Source organism: Cucumis sativus, chromosome 6 (genome assembly GCF_000004075.3).
Source record: "Cucumis sativus cultivar 9930 chromosome 6, Cucumber_9930_V3, whole genome shotgun sequence".
NCBI classification, from domain to species: Eukaryota; Viridiplantae; Streptophyta; class Magnoliopsida; order Cucurbitales; family Cucurbitaceae; genus Cucumis; species Cucumis sativus.
The window spans coordinates 23,416,239-23,437,105 of NC_026660.2; the positions used below are offsets into that span (position 1 = coordinate 23,416,239).

The window sequence follows — 20,867 nt, forward strand, 5'->3', positions numbered from 1 at the left end:
AATCATGTTACAAACATTGACCTATCATGTATAGATTTTTCTATATTTACAAAAAAAAAATGTTGTTACATACTTAATTATTATTTATAAAATTTCTACTCATTATACTTATTATAGAAACTAAGAATCAAAAGAAAAAACATAAATTTCAATAATAAAAATAAACATTTTGACAAAAAGATTGAATTTTGAATTATTTTGAGTTGTTTTAGAATATCGTAAAATAAATTAAAATATAATAAATTTTATATTTTATTAATCATAAACGTTGATAGAGTATCTATTTATAAAGCAATTTTGCCATTTACAATCATTTTTTAGTTGCTTTTCTATTTCTTTTGGAACAAGAAAAACATACCATACCATACCTATCGTGATATTTGGCCTCAAGTATATAAAAAAGAAACTATACACTATTTTGTTTAAATAATGATCAATTGGACTTAAAATGATGAGAATCGAAATGATTGCTAACTATATATTATTGTTCTCTTCACATATATCGTTTTCTTTTAATTCATTGAAGAGAGTTGAGTACTAAAAGTAACACATCTTAATTTTTAACTCGTAGAATTAAACATTTAATTTTATTGGAACTACAAACAAATGTTTTGGTTGATACAAAATGTAAGATGCTGATTTTGACATAAGAAGGAAGTGTTACATGATACAATTATCACAATTCTAACTCTATGATTAGTTACAATTATGAAATTTTGGATAACAGTAAAGTAAGGGATGTTGTAATAATATTTAATAAAAGCATAAGAATGGTGACTAAATCTAGTTCTCTGGGGTAATGAATAATAATGCCGAAGACCAATCATGAAAAGGCAAGAGTTAGTCTTGGAGTAGTAGGTAAAGAGTGGTTGGGCAGTTCATGGGTTGCCTTTGGCTATAACCATTAATGTATTTATATTATTCCATATTAATTAAATAATTAATCTTTTCAATTATAAAAGCATATTGGTGTAATTGGTAAATATTCCAACAGGATAACCCTCTAACATCCCATTTTCCATCCTCATTTTAGTATTATTAAAGGAACAAGTCAGAGAGAGAGAGAAAGAAAGAGAAGAGCACATACTACAATTAACCCAATACAATTATAAGTTTCAGTACTTAAAAGAAAAATAAGGTTTAAGTTGATATAATTATTTAATTAAAAGTAATAGGGTCACAAATAAGTTTGATATTTGTTTCTTAATAGAGCATTGCTTATGATTATTGACAACCAACACATGTACCTTTTACTTTATCCCCATGGATTACTTTGGAATTTTAAATTTGGAAAGTTACTTTAATTTGGAAAAGTAGAAGAAGCTTATAAATTATGATTTTGCCCATCATTTGCTAATTAATCAAATATGCCTTTGCCTTTGCCTTTTCTCTTTTTTCTTTTTTCTTTTTTCTTTAATTTTATTAGTACTCCCCTTTTCATATTCATTTATTTTGATAAATGATATGAGTGTTATATATATACATATGGAATCTTCATCATTATTAATGGATGCATAATATTAATATGATATGGGGAAGTGCATGTACTACCTTAAATTTGTTTTAGCGTTTAATCATGAATACAATTAATAAATGAACAAAAAAGAAAAAGAAGTAAAATTATTAATTTAAAATTACATTCATAATGAAGAGAAGTAATAATTTGTGGATACATAAATTATGAGAAGTGAGGAGTTATGTTTGTAATTGGTTTAGAATTTTGTGATGAAAGAAAATGTTAGAAATAGAGAAGATTGTTGTGAATGTGATAATGAAAAGAATTGAATGGGAAGCAAATAGCACGAAGAAGAGAGAAAGCACCGTCAAGGGAGGTGGTAGAGTAATGAACCAGTGATAGAAGTCCACGTGGATAATAGAAAAGACGCATCCTGATTTCAGAAATGGTCGGATATTTGTCTCCTCCGCTTTCTTTCTCCAAACATAGGATTCTAAATTCCCAATGCTTTTATATGTAATTTAGTGCCACACTCTTTTCTATTTTTTCTCTCTTCTTCTATTCATATGTAAACCTTCTCTAACTATTCCAATATTTCTATACATCAAATTAATTTACTAAATCATATATCTTCTCTCATGATCTCAACTTCCTTAATATTTATTAATAAACTTATGAAGTTCGCTTTGCTTTTTTCTGTCACATCAAAACATAAGCTTGTGACTATATGATATTGTCGCGGTGGAAGATGGAAATATGGACGAATGTGCAACAAAATTATGTGTTGAGAAAGTCTTTTACAAAATACAACAACACCCCATGAATTAGTATAGATATATGTGTTTTTCTCCCTTAACTTGACCACATTTTTTTTTGCAGAGGAATTTACAACATCTTAAAAGATTTCACACACATAAGTCGTTTGAGTTTTTTTTTTTTTTACCCAAAAAAGGTTGATATAGATGTGAAAATAATCCATGTTTGGAAAGTGGAGATGTGATGCCAAGGCATGTGAGATGGTATATCACTATATTGTTCATATATACAAAAATGAGGTCTCCTTTTTTGAAAAAGAAAAATAATTGAGAGGAAAAAAGACATAAAAAAAAAACATAAAAGATCTAAATGAGAAAAGGGAGAAGAAAAGACAAAGTATAATTTGCAAAGAGAAAGGGGTTCTCTTCACCTAGCCATCAATTGCAATACACAATGGAGAACAAAATGACAAAGAAAAATACACACAAATCTAAATCAAAGGATATGGGAAATGGATTTTTGCAAAAATGTTATATTGTATTAAAGAATATGAGAAAAACATGACCATAAATATGTGAATATATATAATTTTATTATTTGCATTTGGTCCAAAAATTGGGCTTTGATTGACCATATTTGTAGTTATGGGACAGAATGGTAGGCCTTGGGTTGTAATATTGTTGCTAACCTTCGTAGTTATGGGACCGAGATGCGCTCTGTCGGTTCTTGTCTCTTTCTTTATATCTATCTATTCATATTCTCATTCCTCTTCTTCTTACTTCTTACTTATCACCAAACTAATTTTCATCTCTTCTCACTCTTTATTTTTACTTTTTATATGGATTTTCTTTGCTTACACCTCCTAAAATATGTATTCTAACTTCTTTTTTTTTTTTTTTTTTTATCAACGTTTACAAATATTTAAGTTCAAAATATAAGTAATTTCAAATTTTCTTAGTAAATAAATACAATATTTTCATATGAAGTAATAATGAGGCATATGATGATTTAAATATTTCATAAACATTGTGACTTCTTTACATCCATATCCATCCATCTAAGATAGAATTTAAAATTTCACTTACCACAACACAATTGATTAATTAAAAGGTTGTTTAGGACTTGAAATTCTCCATTTAAGAGAATCTTAAGACAAATGACTTAAAATAAAAGAGACGTGTCGTGGCAAACCGCCACCAACCTTCCCTAACTCACATAATAATATATATTTTCCTAACCTTTCTTTATTAGTCTAACCCTATACTATTTATTAAATAAATAAATGAGATAGATATTTAAAACAAAACAAAACAAAACAAAAGAGAGAGAGAGAGAGAGAGAGAGAGAGAGAGTTTGTTGGAAACTTCAAAGGGATGAATTGTAAGTTTAAAAAGAAGAAGAGGAAGAATCAAAGGGATGGGAGGTTAGGGGTTGGGCAATGGAATGTTAGTGGGAAGTGGAAGTGGGGGTGTTCCTTTCAAGGGCTTGGCCCAATCTAAGTTCTCTAGTGGGATCCATATCAGGCCATCGCCTTAATCTAAACTTTTAGGCTGTCCACCTTATGTCCAATTTCCTATTTCCCCTTTCTTTTCACTCTTTTTTTTTTTTTTTTTCAAATTAAAGTTCTTACTAAGATTTCTACAAATATGTTATATCAATGTCATTAAATCAAGCTCACTTTAGTTGTTATGCACTACGTTGGAGAGAAGTTTGGTGAAATAGACATGTAACCTTAATCATCAAGAAAAGGGTAGAGTGTATTTGAGATCTTTGAGTAAACAAAAGTCTACTTAGTTATGTGAATGCTTTTATCCAGAGCAATTGCTACCATAAGATATGTTCCAAGCAAACAAACATTTCAATTGAAATCCGAAGGTTATTGTGTGGATTTGGGAAAGAAATAATCATATGATTAGAATATACAATTTTTGGAGGGTATTGAATTTGAAAGTAAGACTATGCCTTCGATTTCAAATCATTACGCCAATAAGCGTTCTTCTTGTAGTTGAGATCAAAGGGAGTTTTTTTTGTGATCATAGTAATTTTTTGACAAATTAAAATTTCTATGGTTCATGATTTTTTCTCACATTAATTCTTTGTTTCCTCAATTTTGTTGTGCAATAGTAGGGAGATCTTTCTCTAACCGTTGAAATGGGTAATGGCTCATTTTGCAACGACAAAAAGGAAAAAAACAAAGCAAAAATATCTTCTAAAAATCAGGGGAATAAAGGTAGGACAATGTTTAAATTTCATTTTTAAGCATTAAATTTTAAAAACAAAGTCATTTTAGAGAAAATTAAAGTGTTGGATGACAATTTAAAATAGGTTTTAAATTATTTAAATAAAAATGAGTTTTTTAAAAAAAAAATACTTTTTTTTTCTTTAAGTCAATCTAAATAGGCCCTTAGTCTTTTGAGGATAAATGTCTATAGTCTATATCTCTTATAAATATCTATATATCTTTTACTAATTTTATTGTGAAAATACACACTAATAAGAAATATAACTTAGTTTTTAAGTAAAGAAAATACTTCATTAATCAATTTTTAGAAATTTTTATAGAAATATTAGTCAACATAAAATTTGTAATTTTATGCACGTATTTATAAGAAAAGTCATACAAAATTACGTGGTAAATCTTTTATCTTTTAGTAGATTTTTGCTTCGAAATGCTTATATTTAAATTTTTTTATCATTCTTAAAAAGAAAACTATGTTTGTAATATAATTACAAATATAATATTCTCTAAAGTTAATTAGGAATGCAATAATTTCTAAAAACTATTGATAGTCAAAACATATATAATCATATCAATAAATACAATCCTATGTTAGCCATTGACAAATAGCTCTAATAAACAATACAAGTCCAAATGATCAATAGTCTTCTCATGATAATTACTTATATACTTCAATACATATATAATTCGATCAATAATACAACATGGATAGACTTCAATACAAATATAGCTCTAACAATATTACATGGGTAACTATCACTAATAAAGTTCAGTTCCATCAGCAACATTAGACTTCTAAATGTGAAAAGTTTAGATACAAGATACATTTGTAAGGTTAAGAGCACTACATACATATATATAAATATGATCCTAAAATATGAATGTTTAGTGAAAGTAAAATTAAACCAAAATGAAATTATAAAAGAAAAAAAAAAAAAAAAACATATGACAGACCCTGGTTAAATTAAAAACACCCATACAAACATTTTTTTTAAGAAAAAAAGAAAACAACATAAAACCGAAGGAAACTAAGAGAAACTGATTGATTGAATTTAGTAATTAACTTAAGAAGTGTTATCCACATGCTTACTCAATTCTTCCAACCTCTTTAGCCTCAGCTTTTCGCTTTCACCAACCATCTAAAATTAGAAAGAAAGAAGAAAGAAAAACACAAAATTTTAAATTTAAGAAAAAAACAAACTGAGAAAAGAAAAGAAAAAAGGTTTTGATATGAAATTTACGAAACTAACCTCCATTAGTTTTGATATTAACTGTACTTTTTCGTTGTTCTTTTCATTGAAAGAATCAAGGGCATCTTTGTACTCTTTCTCCTGTTACACGACAATTTCAACCCATAACACACTATTGTAAAAATCCAATGCCTTCTTTATATATACTTATATAGACTTACAGTTATAGCTATAGTATGTAACCTAAATTGAGAGTATATATATTCATTTTAATTTTAGTCAAATACTAAACTTTTTTATACAAATTACCCCCCTCCCCCTCCCTCCAAAATATAGTTTTTATGGATTTATTTTCAAAGAAATTCTCTATTTTTTTTTTCTTCTAAACTTGATAGAAATGCATTCGGTTAAAAATATCTAACCATGATATTTAAAAGAGAAATTCATAAATAAATTGAATTTTTATAAATAATTTTTGATAGATTTTGGTATATTTTGTAAATAGATTTTTATATATATATATTTCTTATTTAAATGATAATTGGTTCGATTATCCAACAAGCTAATCTTGAATTTGTAAAAGGAAAAAGATTCTTTTGGAGATGAGTGAGGTTCTATGATCAGTTATCATGGTTGAATCTAGATTTCTTCGATCCTTATACTAAGATTCTCTAATCTTTACAAATTCCCAAAAGAAAAAATGAAAAACAATCTTTACAAATCTTCTGAACATGCTCAAATTGTATATAAAATCCAACCCAACAGAGTCAATTAAAAATAATTTTAGAAACTGTTTAAAAGAGTAATTTTATAAATTTAAAATTAAAAAAAAAAACAAAAACAAACCTTCTTTTGGCACGTTACTCCAAGAGGCTTCAATTCCTTGTTTAGGGCATCAATTTTCTTACGAATTTGTCCAATTTCCTTTCTCATTGGATCTCCTCCTATGGCTTCAAGTTCCTGTTGGTTCATCAATTAATGATGTAAAAGTTAGTAACAATTCCTCACAGAAAGAAAATTCCAACAGAAATTGGTTAGAGAGATGGAAAAAGAAAGAAGAGGAATTAGGAATTAGGAAGTAGGAAGTAGGAACTAGGGTTTAGAAGGACCTCGCGAAGTGAAGACAAACGCCTGGATTCTTCCTGAACACGGCCGAGACGAAGTTGAAGTTTGTTGTTAAGCTCAGTCCTCATCCGATCGATCTCCTCTTCCTTTTCCCTGAAAGCCGCAAGCGCGGATTTGGACATCTCATCGTCTTCTTTACTACTGAAACTCAAATTTGCAGAATTCTCTAACATTGCTTGAAGTTGCTGGGGTGGATTCTGGTCGCTCTGCATCTTTTTCTTTCTCTCGTCCTTGATCTTTGATTTTTCTTGAAACCAACGCCCCCCTTTTGTTTCTGTTTCTATGACTGAATGAATGAATCGCTGTTTCCTTTCCTCTGCTTTTTCTTTCTTAGGCTATTGCTCTCTTAGCTTTCTTTTTCTATTGGGTTATAATATCATTTTCTCCCCCTTTTTTTTTTTTATTTTTTATTTTTTATTTTTTATTTTTTCACTTTTCTAATATATATTTTTAACCCCAAATTGCAAAAACTTATGTTAACTTCTAATACTAAACTATTAACTCTCCATTTCTAAAAATTCCACCCATACCTTATCAAATTAAAACCTAGACATTTGTATAAGTTTAAGGGTTTAATTTTAAAAATTAAAAAGGTAAACATATAATCTAAACTAATAGTGTAAGGATGGTTTTTGCAATTAATTTGTCCATTTCTTAAATTTAGTCTCACATTTATTACAAATTTTGAAAATATATTATTGATATGGTGAATTAATTGAAATGAATATTGAAATGAAACGTAAAATTGAAAAAGAAAAGTTGAAAATATAAAGTGTGATTGTATATAAACCTTTTTCTTTGGTTTTGCTTTTAGAATCGGCTATTTCCCCACATCTTCAATTTCTGACCATTGGATTGAAGTTAGCACCGGACAACACACCTTTTTTTTTTTTTATTGTTTTGGAGGCCAAAGAAGAGGGGGAAAAAAAAAACAATTTCTATTTGCATTTAATTAGTTAATTTAATAAATGTGTATCACATCAAACTTCAAATCCTATCATATGAAGGTTGAATCCTTCATAGTTCATACAACTCACATTACATATCTTACTCCCTTAAGACCTTGTCTTATTATTCTTTTTTTAATCTTTTATTATAAAGTTGTCTTTGTTACTATATACATCAATTTAGGACCATTTATGTGTATGTTTATGTCATGTTACAATCAATATCATATACTCTCTTATGACCAAAATTACAATTTTGTACATTTTTCTTTTTATTTGGATATGAGAATTTGAACATACTCTATTGACCCTTATTTAGAGATAAGATTTGTGCCATGTTGTATATAATCCAAAATACTCATTCTTCTATTCTAATCATCCTAGTTTTTTTTCCTATTTTTTTAAGAGAATTTGTCAAAAATAAAAAGATCAACAAAAAATATTTACATTTTTTCTTCATGTGAGAAGTGTAAATAGTTTTTTTTTTTTCTTTTTAACTAATTTACAAATTTGTAATATTTTGATTAAAGATATGTACTTTTATATCAATAAAACTTTGTTTAGATTGGTTTTCTATCTAGAATTTTATAATAAAGTATAAAGTTTTGTGAAGGGTTATTTTGATTTCTTCCTCTTTTTTTTTTTTTAAATTTAAAATTTACTTTCGTCGTTCATCATTTATATTTAAAGGACTATTTTTAAAATAGTAATATGAGTGGATATTTGATATATTTAAAGAACGTTAAGGATAGGTTCAATCTAAAATTGATTTAAATGTTTTTTTGGATATATTTGTGGAAAATGATTTCTCGTCTTTTCACTATCAATTTGGTCCATAATTTCTATTTCAATGATGTATATATCCAATGTTTTTAGTTAAATGACTTTTATCCAAACTCTAATTTCTATGTCATCCAAAATATTATAATATTTGGTTGATATATTCAAAATACAATAGTCTTAACTCAAATAATAGTAATAGACATTAATTTTTTACTTATTTATTATATGTGTTGAGTTATGAAATTCAAAGTAATTAAACAAAAATGATAAGTAGTTGATATTTGGTTAAATATATATGATGCAAGTCAAACATTTTATCATTAAAGTTTATGATATATATATACATAATAGGAAACAATGATTAACAAAAAAGAACATGGTCAATAATGGTCTAATTGCTAATCAAATTTAGTGTTTCTTCCTATTTTTGTATCTTTCTATAGAAAACTTTAGTGTATATATATAATTGATGCTTTTACTTACTAGCTATACATAGTTACTTGATATAAAAACAAAATTAGTGAAGCATTTCTTTTGTTAACTTTAAGAATGTTCATTGTTTTTTTTTTTTTTTCCAAATTAAAATGATTAATAAGTATTAACATGACTAAAGTTCTTAATAGATATGATTATGATGAATAATTTAGATAAGAGGAAAAATATCTTAATTTCACTTGACACTAGAAGTGGATTTGTTTGAAAAGGAGAACAATATGTTGCCTCAAAAGCAAAAACTTGCACAACAAAATAGTGTTTGCCACATACAATCTGATGCTAAAATTAGAGAGTAATTAAAGTAATGTGAAAGTTAGGAGCTTTGAGAGTAAGATCCAAACTATAATGTTATATATTTATATAGAGAATGTTAACCTAATTAAGCTTTTCTTATTCATTTTCGAAATTTAGTTATCTGATGACATGATTTGATACTATATGAAATTCCTAGATTTGAGTACAAGCCCATGGAAGATCAAGGTGAAAATCAAGTTCACAAGTCCATTGGGTCAACTAAGTTCCTTGACCTTCGAGAGCGAGGAGTTGGGGGCTAGCCTTGATCCTTAATAGGGAGTTAGTCTCAAAGGTTTAATTATTTTCCCTTAATCTATCGCGTGGTCTTAGCTAGTTATATATGTCGTAATTTCAAATTTTATTTCCTTTTGTCATTACTCGATTTAAACTTTTTTTTTAATCTAAATTCACTGATAAGATAATACTATGAAAATAAAAAAAGATATATATAAATAAGAACTTTATTTTAAACCATACCCTCGTAAAACGTAACGTTTTACTCAACCAAATAAATAATTCATTGTTTTCATATCAATATCAAACTTCATTATAAAAGTTTTGCACTAATTAAGTCTAATTCAAAACTAGTAATTAAACTAGCATGCCTTCTAATTTATTGTCTTCATATCATCTTTTTGAATTAATCAACAATATGACAAAGTGAAGAGCATCAATGGGTGGAGTGTTCAAAAGACAAGGAAATTGTATTCAAATACTGAGTTTTCATTTTCTTTATTTTCAAAACAAAAGTAATGATTTGAAACTTTTAAGTAATTTGAAAATTTATCCCATAATGATGGAATTAGATCCAATGCTTTTAATGTTTAAGTACGTATTAGGGAGAATATAATTATCTGTTAAAGTAACAAAATGATGTAAAGGTTTAAGCATAATTTGAATTTAATTAATATGGCCCCAAATGGATTTAAAAAATACTTATTTCGGGAATATATATAGTTTGGTTAAATTACTTTAAAAACTCATCCCTACATCATCAACGTGTCGTTTTGAGTATCCACGAGGTAATAAATAATATTAATTAGTGTTTACTCATTAGGTTTTGAATTAAGAAAGTAGTAATTAAAGTGGTTGATTCTTATTTTGGGTAAAAAATAGTTTGACACTTTTCAACTTTAATCAACAAAAACTATATTACTCACTAATGGTATGATATCTTCTAACTATGAACAAAATATTTTTAACAATTTTATCAATTGTTTAATAGACATCTAGGGACGGATTCATTAAAAAAGGAGTAGACGCTTCCTTACATTATCATTTTTTGTAATTTAATATTATTTTTGAAGCGTAAGATTATAATATATATTAAATAATACTTTAGTTTTGCAAAACTATCCGATTAGGAGTTCGATTATTGCTTATTACAACTAAAAATGGTCTTTATTCAAAATATCAATAATCTTATTTTTTTAAAATATCAAATTTCTTCTTAAATTTGAATGATTTCCTAAATGAAAGATAATTTGATTTTTCTTCCTAAATTCTAATGATTTTTTAAAATGAAGATAATTCTTTTAAAAAGGGAAAAAAACATTATCTAATATAAAACACTAACATATTTTTTAACTCTAATTTTTTTTATACAATTTTTAAATTCACATATTTACATTACAAAAAAATTTATGTGAAAATTGTCACCATTTTTTATTGTTACAAATGTTATTAGAGTATATATGAAATATCGAAATATTTTTTAACATTTTTTAGTGTGTTTATTATTATGTAGTGTGATGTGGGTGCATTTGTATCTATAATTATAAATTCTAAAATCTGTTATATTTGTAAAGAAATATTTACTATGAAATTTTCATTTTAAAATCTACTTATGAGAAAAAATTAATAATTAAAATTAAAAGAAAAAATGTTAATTTGTAGAAATGTAAGGTGGAGAGAGATTGAGTGGCAGCGCGGGCAGTTGTAAGGCGAAGAGCCACGGCGGCGGGGGGGAAGGCAGCAGGACAGAATCGACTTTTCACCTCTTACCTTCATTTATTTATCTCTTCACCACAAAATCAATCATTTCCCATTTGCTTTCCTTTATATCTATTTTTTATTCTCATCTTTCTCTTTCTCTTTTTCTTTTTTCTTCTTTTTCAATTTTAGTGTGATGATTAAATACACAACCTCCTTTTTTCTTATTTCTTTCTTTAATCTACTTCTCTATTATTCTCATTTTTACCCTTCTTTTTTCTATATATATAAATATATCATCCTCTTCCTTGACTTTATACAAATCAATCTCAAAAAAAAAAAAAAAAAGTTGAGGAAGGAGAATCTCCATTTACAAAAATCAAACTCTCCATTGGAAAAGAAATTTTCTTTATTTCTACTTCTTTTGTTGTTTTTTTTAAAGAAATAATTAAATTAGAACTAAAGTTGTATAGATCTTTGAGCCAATTATTAGTTTAAATTTAAAAGCATATGGATTATATATATTATCGATAATTTAGTGAACAAATTGATAAAGAAGAAACGAAAAAGTTAATTATCTTAAACATTCAAATATATGGGTCTATTTCATATTAAAAAGGGGTTTAACAGATCACTGGATAATCAATTTTGTGTCAGATGATTTTCTTTTTCATATATTTAAAACTATTCAAACTTTCAATTTATTGATAATAATTCAAGAATATATCAGGCAAAGTAATAATAATAATTAAAAGACCTATTTAAAAAAGAAAAAAACAACAACAAGATTTAGGGTTCTATTAAACACTTGTAAATTTAAAAAAAGAAATTACAAAATTGAAAATTCAGACAACTCAATATATATATTTATATTATACATATAATATAAAACAACGATACAGAGATTATCACAAAAGTGAAAATAAATGTACAACTACAACTGTGTGTACTGTATACTATACTTTATACTGGATGTGGAACCCTGAGAAAGTTGTGGGGAAAAAAATAATACAAAGAATAGAGAAGCAATAACTCATTTGGTTTCCCCAAATTGAGATTTAAAAGATTAGTTTACAGTTTAGTAATGAAAAATCTTATCTCTTTTGGAAGTTAAGGAACTTCATGCTATAAGCAAACACAAAGAAGTATAGGAAAACCCAACCAAAGTGAGCCAAAGCAATGTATGGGAGAAAGTCATATTCAAACCCAAATGTATCTTTGAGGAAGGTTTTTACTGGAATATCCACTCCCCCTGGTACATGAAGATTACCTCCTTTGTTTCCTACTTGAGATGTCACTAACCCATTGATTGTCCAAGCAATTGGAGATAGCCAGTAATACCACCTCCACCATATTGGGATTTGCTGCCATTTCATTTCAAATCTCATTCAGTACCAACACAACTATATAACTTTAATGAAATGAATCAAATTCAATGGAAACAACAAATTCACTTACTGGTCTTGGAACCATGAATCCAGAGAACAAGTTCCAGAAGCTGAGGAAGAAGGACATGGCTATGGCCGCAATTTGAGGGCCTGGAGTCAGGGCAATGATCATCATCCCAAACATTGTGAAGTACACGAAGCACATCAAAATGAAGTAGTAGAACCAAAAGAAATTTGATGCCTTCCACTGAAACCCCATCATGGAGAAAAGTAGAAGAGAGTAAATTATTGTTTGGATTGCATTGTAGATCACTTCTATGGCCACCTGCAGAATAAGGGAGTTGTTTAATTCAAGTACTGTAAGATAAATAGTACTTTATTTTTGTTTAGTAATGTGGTTATTTGTTACCTGAGAAAATGCATAGGGCAATGGTGAGTACATTCCAGCAGCTCTTTCACGGTAGAAGACGGTTCTTTCTATGGAAACCACTGGCTGTATAGCAGAAGCATTACTGGCTCCCAAGAACAGAATAGCAGCATACATAGCACCCAAGAAGTTTCTTAGATCTTGTTCTTTCTCACTGTTTGGATTTAAGTGATGAATGTAGTTAGTGAATGGTGACTAACATGGAACTGTGGAAGTTCAATAAATACAGAATGTGATGTATAATGAGTTTTGACCATTACGTTTTTTCTCCTTTGTTCCAGAAGATAAGGCCAAACAGAAGTCCGATCATGACTGTCATGAAGAATCGCACGGCGTTGTATCGAGGATTTCTCCAGTATGATCGATACCATTTCCAGAAACAAGCTTTGAACTGAACAGTGAATGTTTGGGAATACTTGGTTGGGAAGTGGAGGTCTTCAGATCCGGGAGGTGGTTGACTGAGTTCAGCAATAAGTTCTTGATTTCTCCTAAAGAATTTATATTAAGAGAAACATGGAGAATTGAAATCATGAGAATTCTAGAAGACGAGTCAAAAGAATTACAAAAAGGAAAACGAGAATCCAATTCAAGTGAACGTACTGATAGAGTGCAGAGTTGGCATAAATATCCGCAAAATCCACATCAAGTTGAGTCTCAACAGATGAAGCTGTGACCTCAAGCATCCAAGTAGCAGGATTGTAGCCATCTTTAATCTTTGGAACCCCGGGAACACTCTGTTGCAGTTAAAAATGAGTGTTACACTCTCAAGCTTAATTCAATTGCGGGTTCGTTACTTAGTAAAATTAAGCTAGTTGACTGATAATTTCTTAACATTTTCTTACTTCAAAATATTCGACAAGCCTGTGAGACTGGTGACCAAGAGATCCGGCATAAATGACTTGTCCACCACGTTTCATCAAGAACAACTGTTTCAAACATGAAAACAAGATCAAAATACAAGTCCATTTCACTTCCAAGAGGGGATTAATGACTGTATGTGAAATCATGTCGTTGTAATAATACCTCATCAAAAGATTCAAAAATATCTATGCTGGGCTGGTGAATTGTGCAGACCACAGTTCTACCAGTATCAACTGTGTTTCTCACTGTGCGCATGACAATGGCTGCAGCTCTAGCATCGAGACCAGATGTAGGTTCATCCATGAAGATGATAGATGGATTGGCCACCAGCTCTACAGCTATAGTTAACCTCTTTCTTTGTTCTGTTGAAAGACCATCTATACCAGGAAGTCCAACTAAAGCTTCTCTAAGAGGGTTTAGTTCTACCAGTTCCATAACTTCTTCCACGAACATCTATAACAAAGACAGAGAAGGAAATATAAGAATATAACAAACATCAGGCAAATTAAACTGTTGTTTGCTCAAAGGCTTGGGCTAAATGGGAAATATGTGAATTTTAGATGATAAGCCAATACAGCCACCATCTATCTTCACTATGGTATGGTACTATCCACTTTGAACAACCTTTAAAACCATCACTCACTTATATACACATGACCCTTCTCTTATCAAGAAAATGTGCGACTTTTGGTTGCATTTTCAACAATCTTCCTATTGAACAAAGAACCACCAAGTTTCCTTTGAATAGTCATCCATTTGTTTGACTCTTATCCAAGCTAATTACACTTCCTATTGACCTACCTCAACCAACAATGATGATGATGATATTTCGAAGACTAAGAAAAGAAAAACAAACCTTTCTTGTCTCTGTATTGACACTTGACGGAAGGCGAAGCCATGCTGAATATAGCACTGATTCGTAGACAGTAAGGTGCGGCGAATGAATGTCATTTTGTTCACAGTAACCAGAAACTCGAGCAAACGTTTCTTGATTCTTCGGGTAACCAGATATATTGATACTTCCTTCAATGTATCCTCCTGTCTTTCGTCCTGCTAAAACATCCATTAGAGTGGTTTTTCCAGCCCCACTTACACCTACAAGTGCTGTCAAGACACCAGGTCTGAAAGCTCCACTGACATCTCGCAGTAATTGAAGGCGATCATCATCAATCCCTTGACTCTTCATTTCCTGTTGATGTCAAGTTTTTGTTTTAATGCCAAGATAACTAGAGCAAAGGAATTTGAACAAGGAAGCTATCTTATGGAATTCATAATACAACCGTAAGAATGAGTAACTTACAGCAGGCATATCCACGTAGTAGTTAACATGGTTAAATGCAAGGGAAAGTGGCTGAAAGGGCAAAACCATTCCTTTCTTTTTTGTACTATTTGAATTATTTGCTGCATTTGAAGACTTTATAGGTTGCATTTGAATACCTGTATTTAACCACATATTTAGATAAGATTATACCTAAAAACATTTACTACATTTACTTAAAGGGAAAGATCAGTTGAAGTTTCTTACCTCTGGATGAGGAATACGGATTATTTTTCTTATCATTTGCCTCATCAGCAATGGCAGATCTTGAATCGCCCAAAGCTGAATTTGGTTAGTCAAAGGAAAATATTGGTTAGTCAGTAACCGTAAAAAGAAAAAATTTCATAGAAATTTTTTAACTAAAATCCAGAAGATTTGACTTACGGTTGAGGAAAGTCAATGCCATGATGAACAGTATGTTGAAAAGAAAAGAGAACCCAAATAGTGCTCCAACACAAATCCAATACATTTTATTAGTAGTATAAAAGTCTCTTGAAGCAAGGATAACCTTCCCGACGGTAGTTCCCCTTAATAAGGGATTTGAAGAATCCTGCATCAAACCAATAGAGTTATAGTTTTGGAAGTAATGACTCGTTTGTGAAATTTGAATAAGATTTTAAAAACATTTCGTTCACTTTTGAATAATCATCATCACATCATACCTTATTCCATCTATCGTCTAAGAACTCGTTAATGACAATTGCATTTTGTCCATACATCATAGGAGAAATGTAGTAACCCCATATCATCCATGGCTCTATGTCACCTGCAGGGCATTACAAATATTTAAATACTACTGATATTCAAGTGAGGAAGGAGCCAAGATTTCATTGGATCTGCATTGTCACAAAGAGATAGTGGCCTTGTGGACAAGAGGGGCTAATCTACTTACCTTTAGCAATGATGAAGCCACCTAATACGAAGACAATTAGTAGAGTAAAACTTCCCATAGTACTTGCAATAACTTGTACTCTCCCAGCTGCAGCAATGAATCGAAAGAGGGACAGAGCCATTTGATGGATTCCAAAGTATGCTAAGAATTGCCGGAAAAACCTATATAATAACAGAAGGAAGCTCATTTACTATTAAGAGTTTTCCAATGCTATTAAAACATTTGGTTTATGAGATGGTAGTTTTAAAATACCTGCTAGCAGCTGGAGCAAACCCAATTGTGTAGTAAGTAAGGCCAATCCAAATGCCTGATTCCATCAATGATAAAGGAATTCTGAGTACCCAAATGGGCAACCCAAAAGCCCAACCCGGAAAAAACAAAGAATCCCTTTGCTTATAAAAAACAGGAAGCCTGGTAATGGTCAAGGCTAGTTCTGCCATTCCATTAAACATCATATTAATTAAGCTGAAGAACAGGGCTCCAAGATACTTGCCACCACCTTCCAAAGTACCCGGTTTCATTTCTGTCCTGAAGAACACTGTCATTGTAATTAAAGACATGATTGTTATCTGGACTGTCTTGAATATATAGATGAATGAGTTACGTTTCATCAAAAGCCACTCCCTTGAAAAGAGAGCCCTGAAGAGTTGCCAATTGGACAAGCCATACTTTTGAGTGACTAATGCAGCAGGGTGGGTACTTCTTTTGTCGAAAGGCACACCGAGTTCTGTGTTAAGACGTTGGCCAATATGAAATTTTTTGAATCCTTGTATAAATTCAGGAACAGAAACGTATCTGTAAGGTTGGCTCTTTTTAAACCAGTATTGTTCTTGGTCCTTTTTGGATGTGACTTCTTGCAGAAAATCAGCTACTCCTTTCCTTTCAGGGCATTTGAATCCCATGAATTCAAAGAACTCTAGGACGTTTTCACGTGGTCCTTGGTACACAACCTCACCCTCTGAAAGTAAAATTACATCATCAAAAAGGTCAAAGGTTTCTGGAGCTGGCTGTAGCAGAGAAATGATCATTGTTACATCCATTATGTGAACCATTTGCTTCATGAATTTACATATCTGAAATGTTGTGGAACTGTCTAACCCAGTTGATATTTCATCCATAAACAGTCCTTTTGCTGGTCCAACCAACATCTCCCCTGCCAAATTTCAAACAATAATAATGAATAAAAAATCATTACCATTGCCAATAAATTAAGACCTCTTGCTCTTAGTTCAAAGTTTTTTAGTTGATTGGTGATTTAAACAAACATACCAGTTGTTACACGCTTTCTCTGTCCACCAGAAATCCCCCTTCTCATCTCATTACCAACAATAATATCAGCACAAATATCCAATCCCAATATCTGTAGAAGATATTCAAGATGATTCAGCTAAATGCAAAAGGAAAAATGAAGAGAAACCCAACAATAGTGGGAGAGAAACAAAACCTTGAGAACATAGTCAGTGAACAAGTTGGTTCTTTGGCCAGAAACAGAAATGGCTTTCATGAAGGCATCAATTTCGGGGTCAGGTTTGATTCCAGCTTCTTTTTCTCTTCTGGAAAGTTCTTCTAACATTTCATACCTGGTACCAACACCTTGGCATCTTCCTGAGAAATCAAATGTTTCTCTTACTGTCATTTCCCAGTTGTGAAGGTCGTGTTGGCTGATGTATGCTGAAGTTCTCTGAGGTACAAACTCCTTAAACTCGTGCCCACAATATGTGATTTTTCCCGTTTCCTGTTAAAAAATTATCAACATTTTAAGACTTTTTTTTTATTCTTTTGTTTATATTTGGATTATCAAAAATGTGAATTTGAAAACAAACCTTCAAGTTGTTTTCCAGTTTTCCTGCAAGTGCACGTAGAAATGTTGTTTTTCCAGAACTTGGAGGACCCAGAAGAAGAGTCATCCTGCATTTTTACATTGTACTAACATCAGTCTTTTTTAGTTAAATTCAATCAAACAAGGGTATCCGCTAAATTTCATATTCATTTCAATTTATAACTTATTAAGCTTAAATATAATGGCAGCTTATATTTTTCCAAACCAATATCAATTTACACCTCTAACGTTTGAGTTAGTATCAATTAGTAATTAAATCAATTTTAAATTCAAATTCATATATCATTTATTTTTATTAAAAATTGATACCTGAACGATTTTTTAAAGAAATTTTTTCAAGGGAGTTGGTAAAATAATACACCCACAAAAGTTAAAAGTTTGATGATACAACTTTATATAAATGGTTTTTGAAATGATAAATCTCTAAAGTTTGTGACTATTAATCTAAAACTAAGAATATTTTCGGTGTATATAATTGAGCAAAGTGGGTTTACGTATTATGAATATTATTCCATTCTCATGAACTAACTGAGTATTTATTGAATACATGAAATAAATTTTTTGTCTTTATTTAAAGATCATGAAATAAGAAATTAGAATTTAGAACGTGGATAAAGACAAATATGAAAATAAAAAGGGAAGCAATGTGGTGTATTGTATAGGCAAGAATGATTGTAAAAGATGTTTTTGAAAACAAAAAAGAAAGAAAGTAAAGTTGAAATAATACTTTATACAGAATTGTATAAAGAAATAAAGAACATGAAACACGTCCAAACAATATTTAATTAAATTACCTGGAGGGTTTGACAATGCCACTGATATCTTTAAGAATCTGTATTTTTCTCTTCCTAGATGGGGCCAGCCGAACCAATCCAAGCACACTCTGTCAATTTTAAATTTTAATTAATCAAATCATGCCGTCTAACAAAAATAAATAAACATTGTTATTCTTAATTCTTTTGCTTTTTTTTTTTTTTTTTTTTTCTAATCATACTTTAAGTCTAACAAATTGATGACTAAATTAGCTTCCTAATTAAACAAATTTTCATTTATTAATGGGGAGATACCCTTCAAACCACATGGCGGTTCAATCGATGCAACTTGAAATTAATGTTTAAAATATATGAATTAAACAAAAATAATTATATAAACTAATTTAAAGTTTAGATGGCGTACAACTTTGGACTTCAATAATATATACACCTTATTTGTATATAAACTTATACATCCCCAGTCTTCGGTAAATAACTAGGTATTTTATTTATTACCTTGAAGAAAAATCATTTTTAAATATTAATTAAATAAATAGAATAGAATGGAGAAAAGGAGAAAAGGAGAAAAGGAAAAATGGAATTACCTCAGCAATATTGAGAAAAACATTGAGCAAAGTGGGGAGTGCTCTACTTCCGACGTGTAATTCACCTTCCACCGCTAAATGCTCGTACCGGACTTCTACCTTCGGCATCTCTATTCCCACTCTTCATTTTCATTTCCATCCAAGCACATTAACACAAAATTAACTTTTTGACCTCTTTTAATAATACTTCAAACTTACATGTTTATGTATTTTGTAACATCAAAAATATCTATGTATTGTTCGATTTAATATTATTTTAGTGTAACAACTTTGATTCATCTTTGATATGAATGGACAATTTACCTTCCATGGTATACCTCAATTTTTATCCAAAAATTTATTGTAGCTTGAAAATTGAAAGACCGTATGGTAACTTTTTTTCCATCTCAAATATGAGAAAACAAAATTTGAAAATGGTCTTTTAACAGAAAAAGGGAAAGTGTGAAAGGAAGAATTTGTCTGACCTATCGGTACGATCTCTAAGGCGTCTCAAGAACTTTTCGTTATCCTCTTCAATGATTTTCAGCATACTCTCCATTAATTGCTGTTTCTCCTGCATTCCGATCTTCGTTACGTCCACTTCATCGTGAACCACGCGCCCGTTATCCAGCACGTGTTTCAGCATTCCTTTCCGGAGTCGGTCGTACGTCGGAAGCCGCTCCAGCGCCGCCCATTTCAGTTCCTCTTCGTCCTCCTGCCGCCCACTCCTACTAAAAACATCCGGCTGTGCTTGCCATACTTCTCTGATGCTTGCCGTCGCCCAGCTTCTCTGGCTCGCCGACGCCCAACTCCGCCGGCTCATCGATCTCGCTAGATCATCAGCTACCATCTGAGCCGCTGCCATTTTAATTAATCAATAACTAACTTCAATCTCTGTCTCTTTGATTTTGTTTTTTTTCTTCTTTCTCTTGGATTTGGAAGAAAGATTCGTGGTTCGGCTTGGGCTTGGGCTGTTGAAACGGTGTCAACGGAGAATTAATCTCCGGGAGTGCGATGGTGTAGGCATGAATGGTAAAGGGAAATGGAAATATGATGAATTTGGATTATGGTGGAAATTGGAGGAAAGGTTTTAAAGAGGAAAGGAGTTGGGAAATGGAGAATTAAGGAGGAAAATGGCGGGGGAATAAAGTAATGAGAAAGTTGACCGGAACTCAGGGAGGAAGAAGATGATTATATTAAGCAAACTTTATATATATATTTAATAGATATAGAGAGACAGAGTTTAGAGGAAACAGAGGCGGACGGTCATGGCTATTGTTTATTACATTATTACTATATGTTCTCAGCCATAGCATTAACCTATTAATTACCATCCAATTACAATATTGTAATTTCAATGTGATTAACATAATATAATTCAATTAACAAGTTCCTTTTATAAATAAGCCCGTTCATTATTTCTTCAACTTTTTAGATTCAGCTTCATTATTTTTAAAAACTAGTTAGAAACAAATTTTAAAATTTTAATTACTCAAATTCTACTCTCATCTAATTAATCTTTCGATCACAACTATATTTTATAGTTTTTTTTGTGATTAAACGTGATTAATCGACCTTTTTCAATGTT

General features: G+C 30.3%; 2 protein-coding genes across 2 annotated transcripts; both read right to left on the reverse strand.

Annotated features, from left to right (window-relative positions):
* Window positions 1-5,085: 5,085 nt before the first annotated feature.
* Window positions 5,086-7,131, reverse strand: LOC101209289. Its single transcript, XM_004143257.3, has 4 exons — window positions 6,751-7,131; window positions 6,488-6,601; window positions 5,702-5,782; window positions 5,086-5,590 (listed from the first exon to the last, which is right to left on the reverse strand). Exons 1-4 carry the CDS (start codon window positions 6,976-6,978, stop codon window positions 5,516-5,518), a joined length of 498 nt encoding a protein of 165 aa, XP_004143305.1. The 5' UTR covers window positions 6,979-7,131; the 3' UTR covers window positions 5,086-5,515.
* Window positions 7,132-12,103: 4,972 nt separating this feature from the next.
* On the reverse strand, window positions 12,104-20,535 carry LOC101209536 (pleiotropic drug resistance protein 2). Its single transcript, XM_004143258.3, has 20 exons — window positions 19,765-20,535; window positions 19,301-19,421; window positions 18,738-18,826; window positions 17,927-18,011; window positions 17,548-17,838; window positions 17,373-17,463; window positions 16,356-17,256; window positions 16,104-16,264; window positions 15,874-15,977; window positions 15,596-15,761; window positions 15,419-15,493; window positions 15,194-15,330; window positions 14,750-15,082; window positions 14,056-14,346; window positions 13,875-13,958; window positions 13,633-13,766; window positions 13,293-13,520; window positions 13,015-13,186; window positions 12,676-12,930; window positions 12,104-12,581 (listed from the first exon to the last, which is right to left on the reverse strand). The coding sequence occupies exons 1-20, from the start codon at window positions 20,142-20,144 to the stop codon at window positions 12,312-12,314; spliced, it is 4,368 nt and encodes a 1,455-aa protein (XP_004143306.1). The 5' UTR covers window positions 20,145-20,535; the 3' UTR covers window positions 12,104-12,311.
* Window positions 20,536-20,867: the final 332 nt, after the last annotated feature.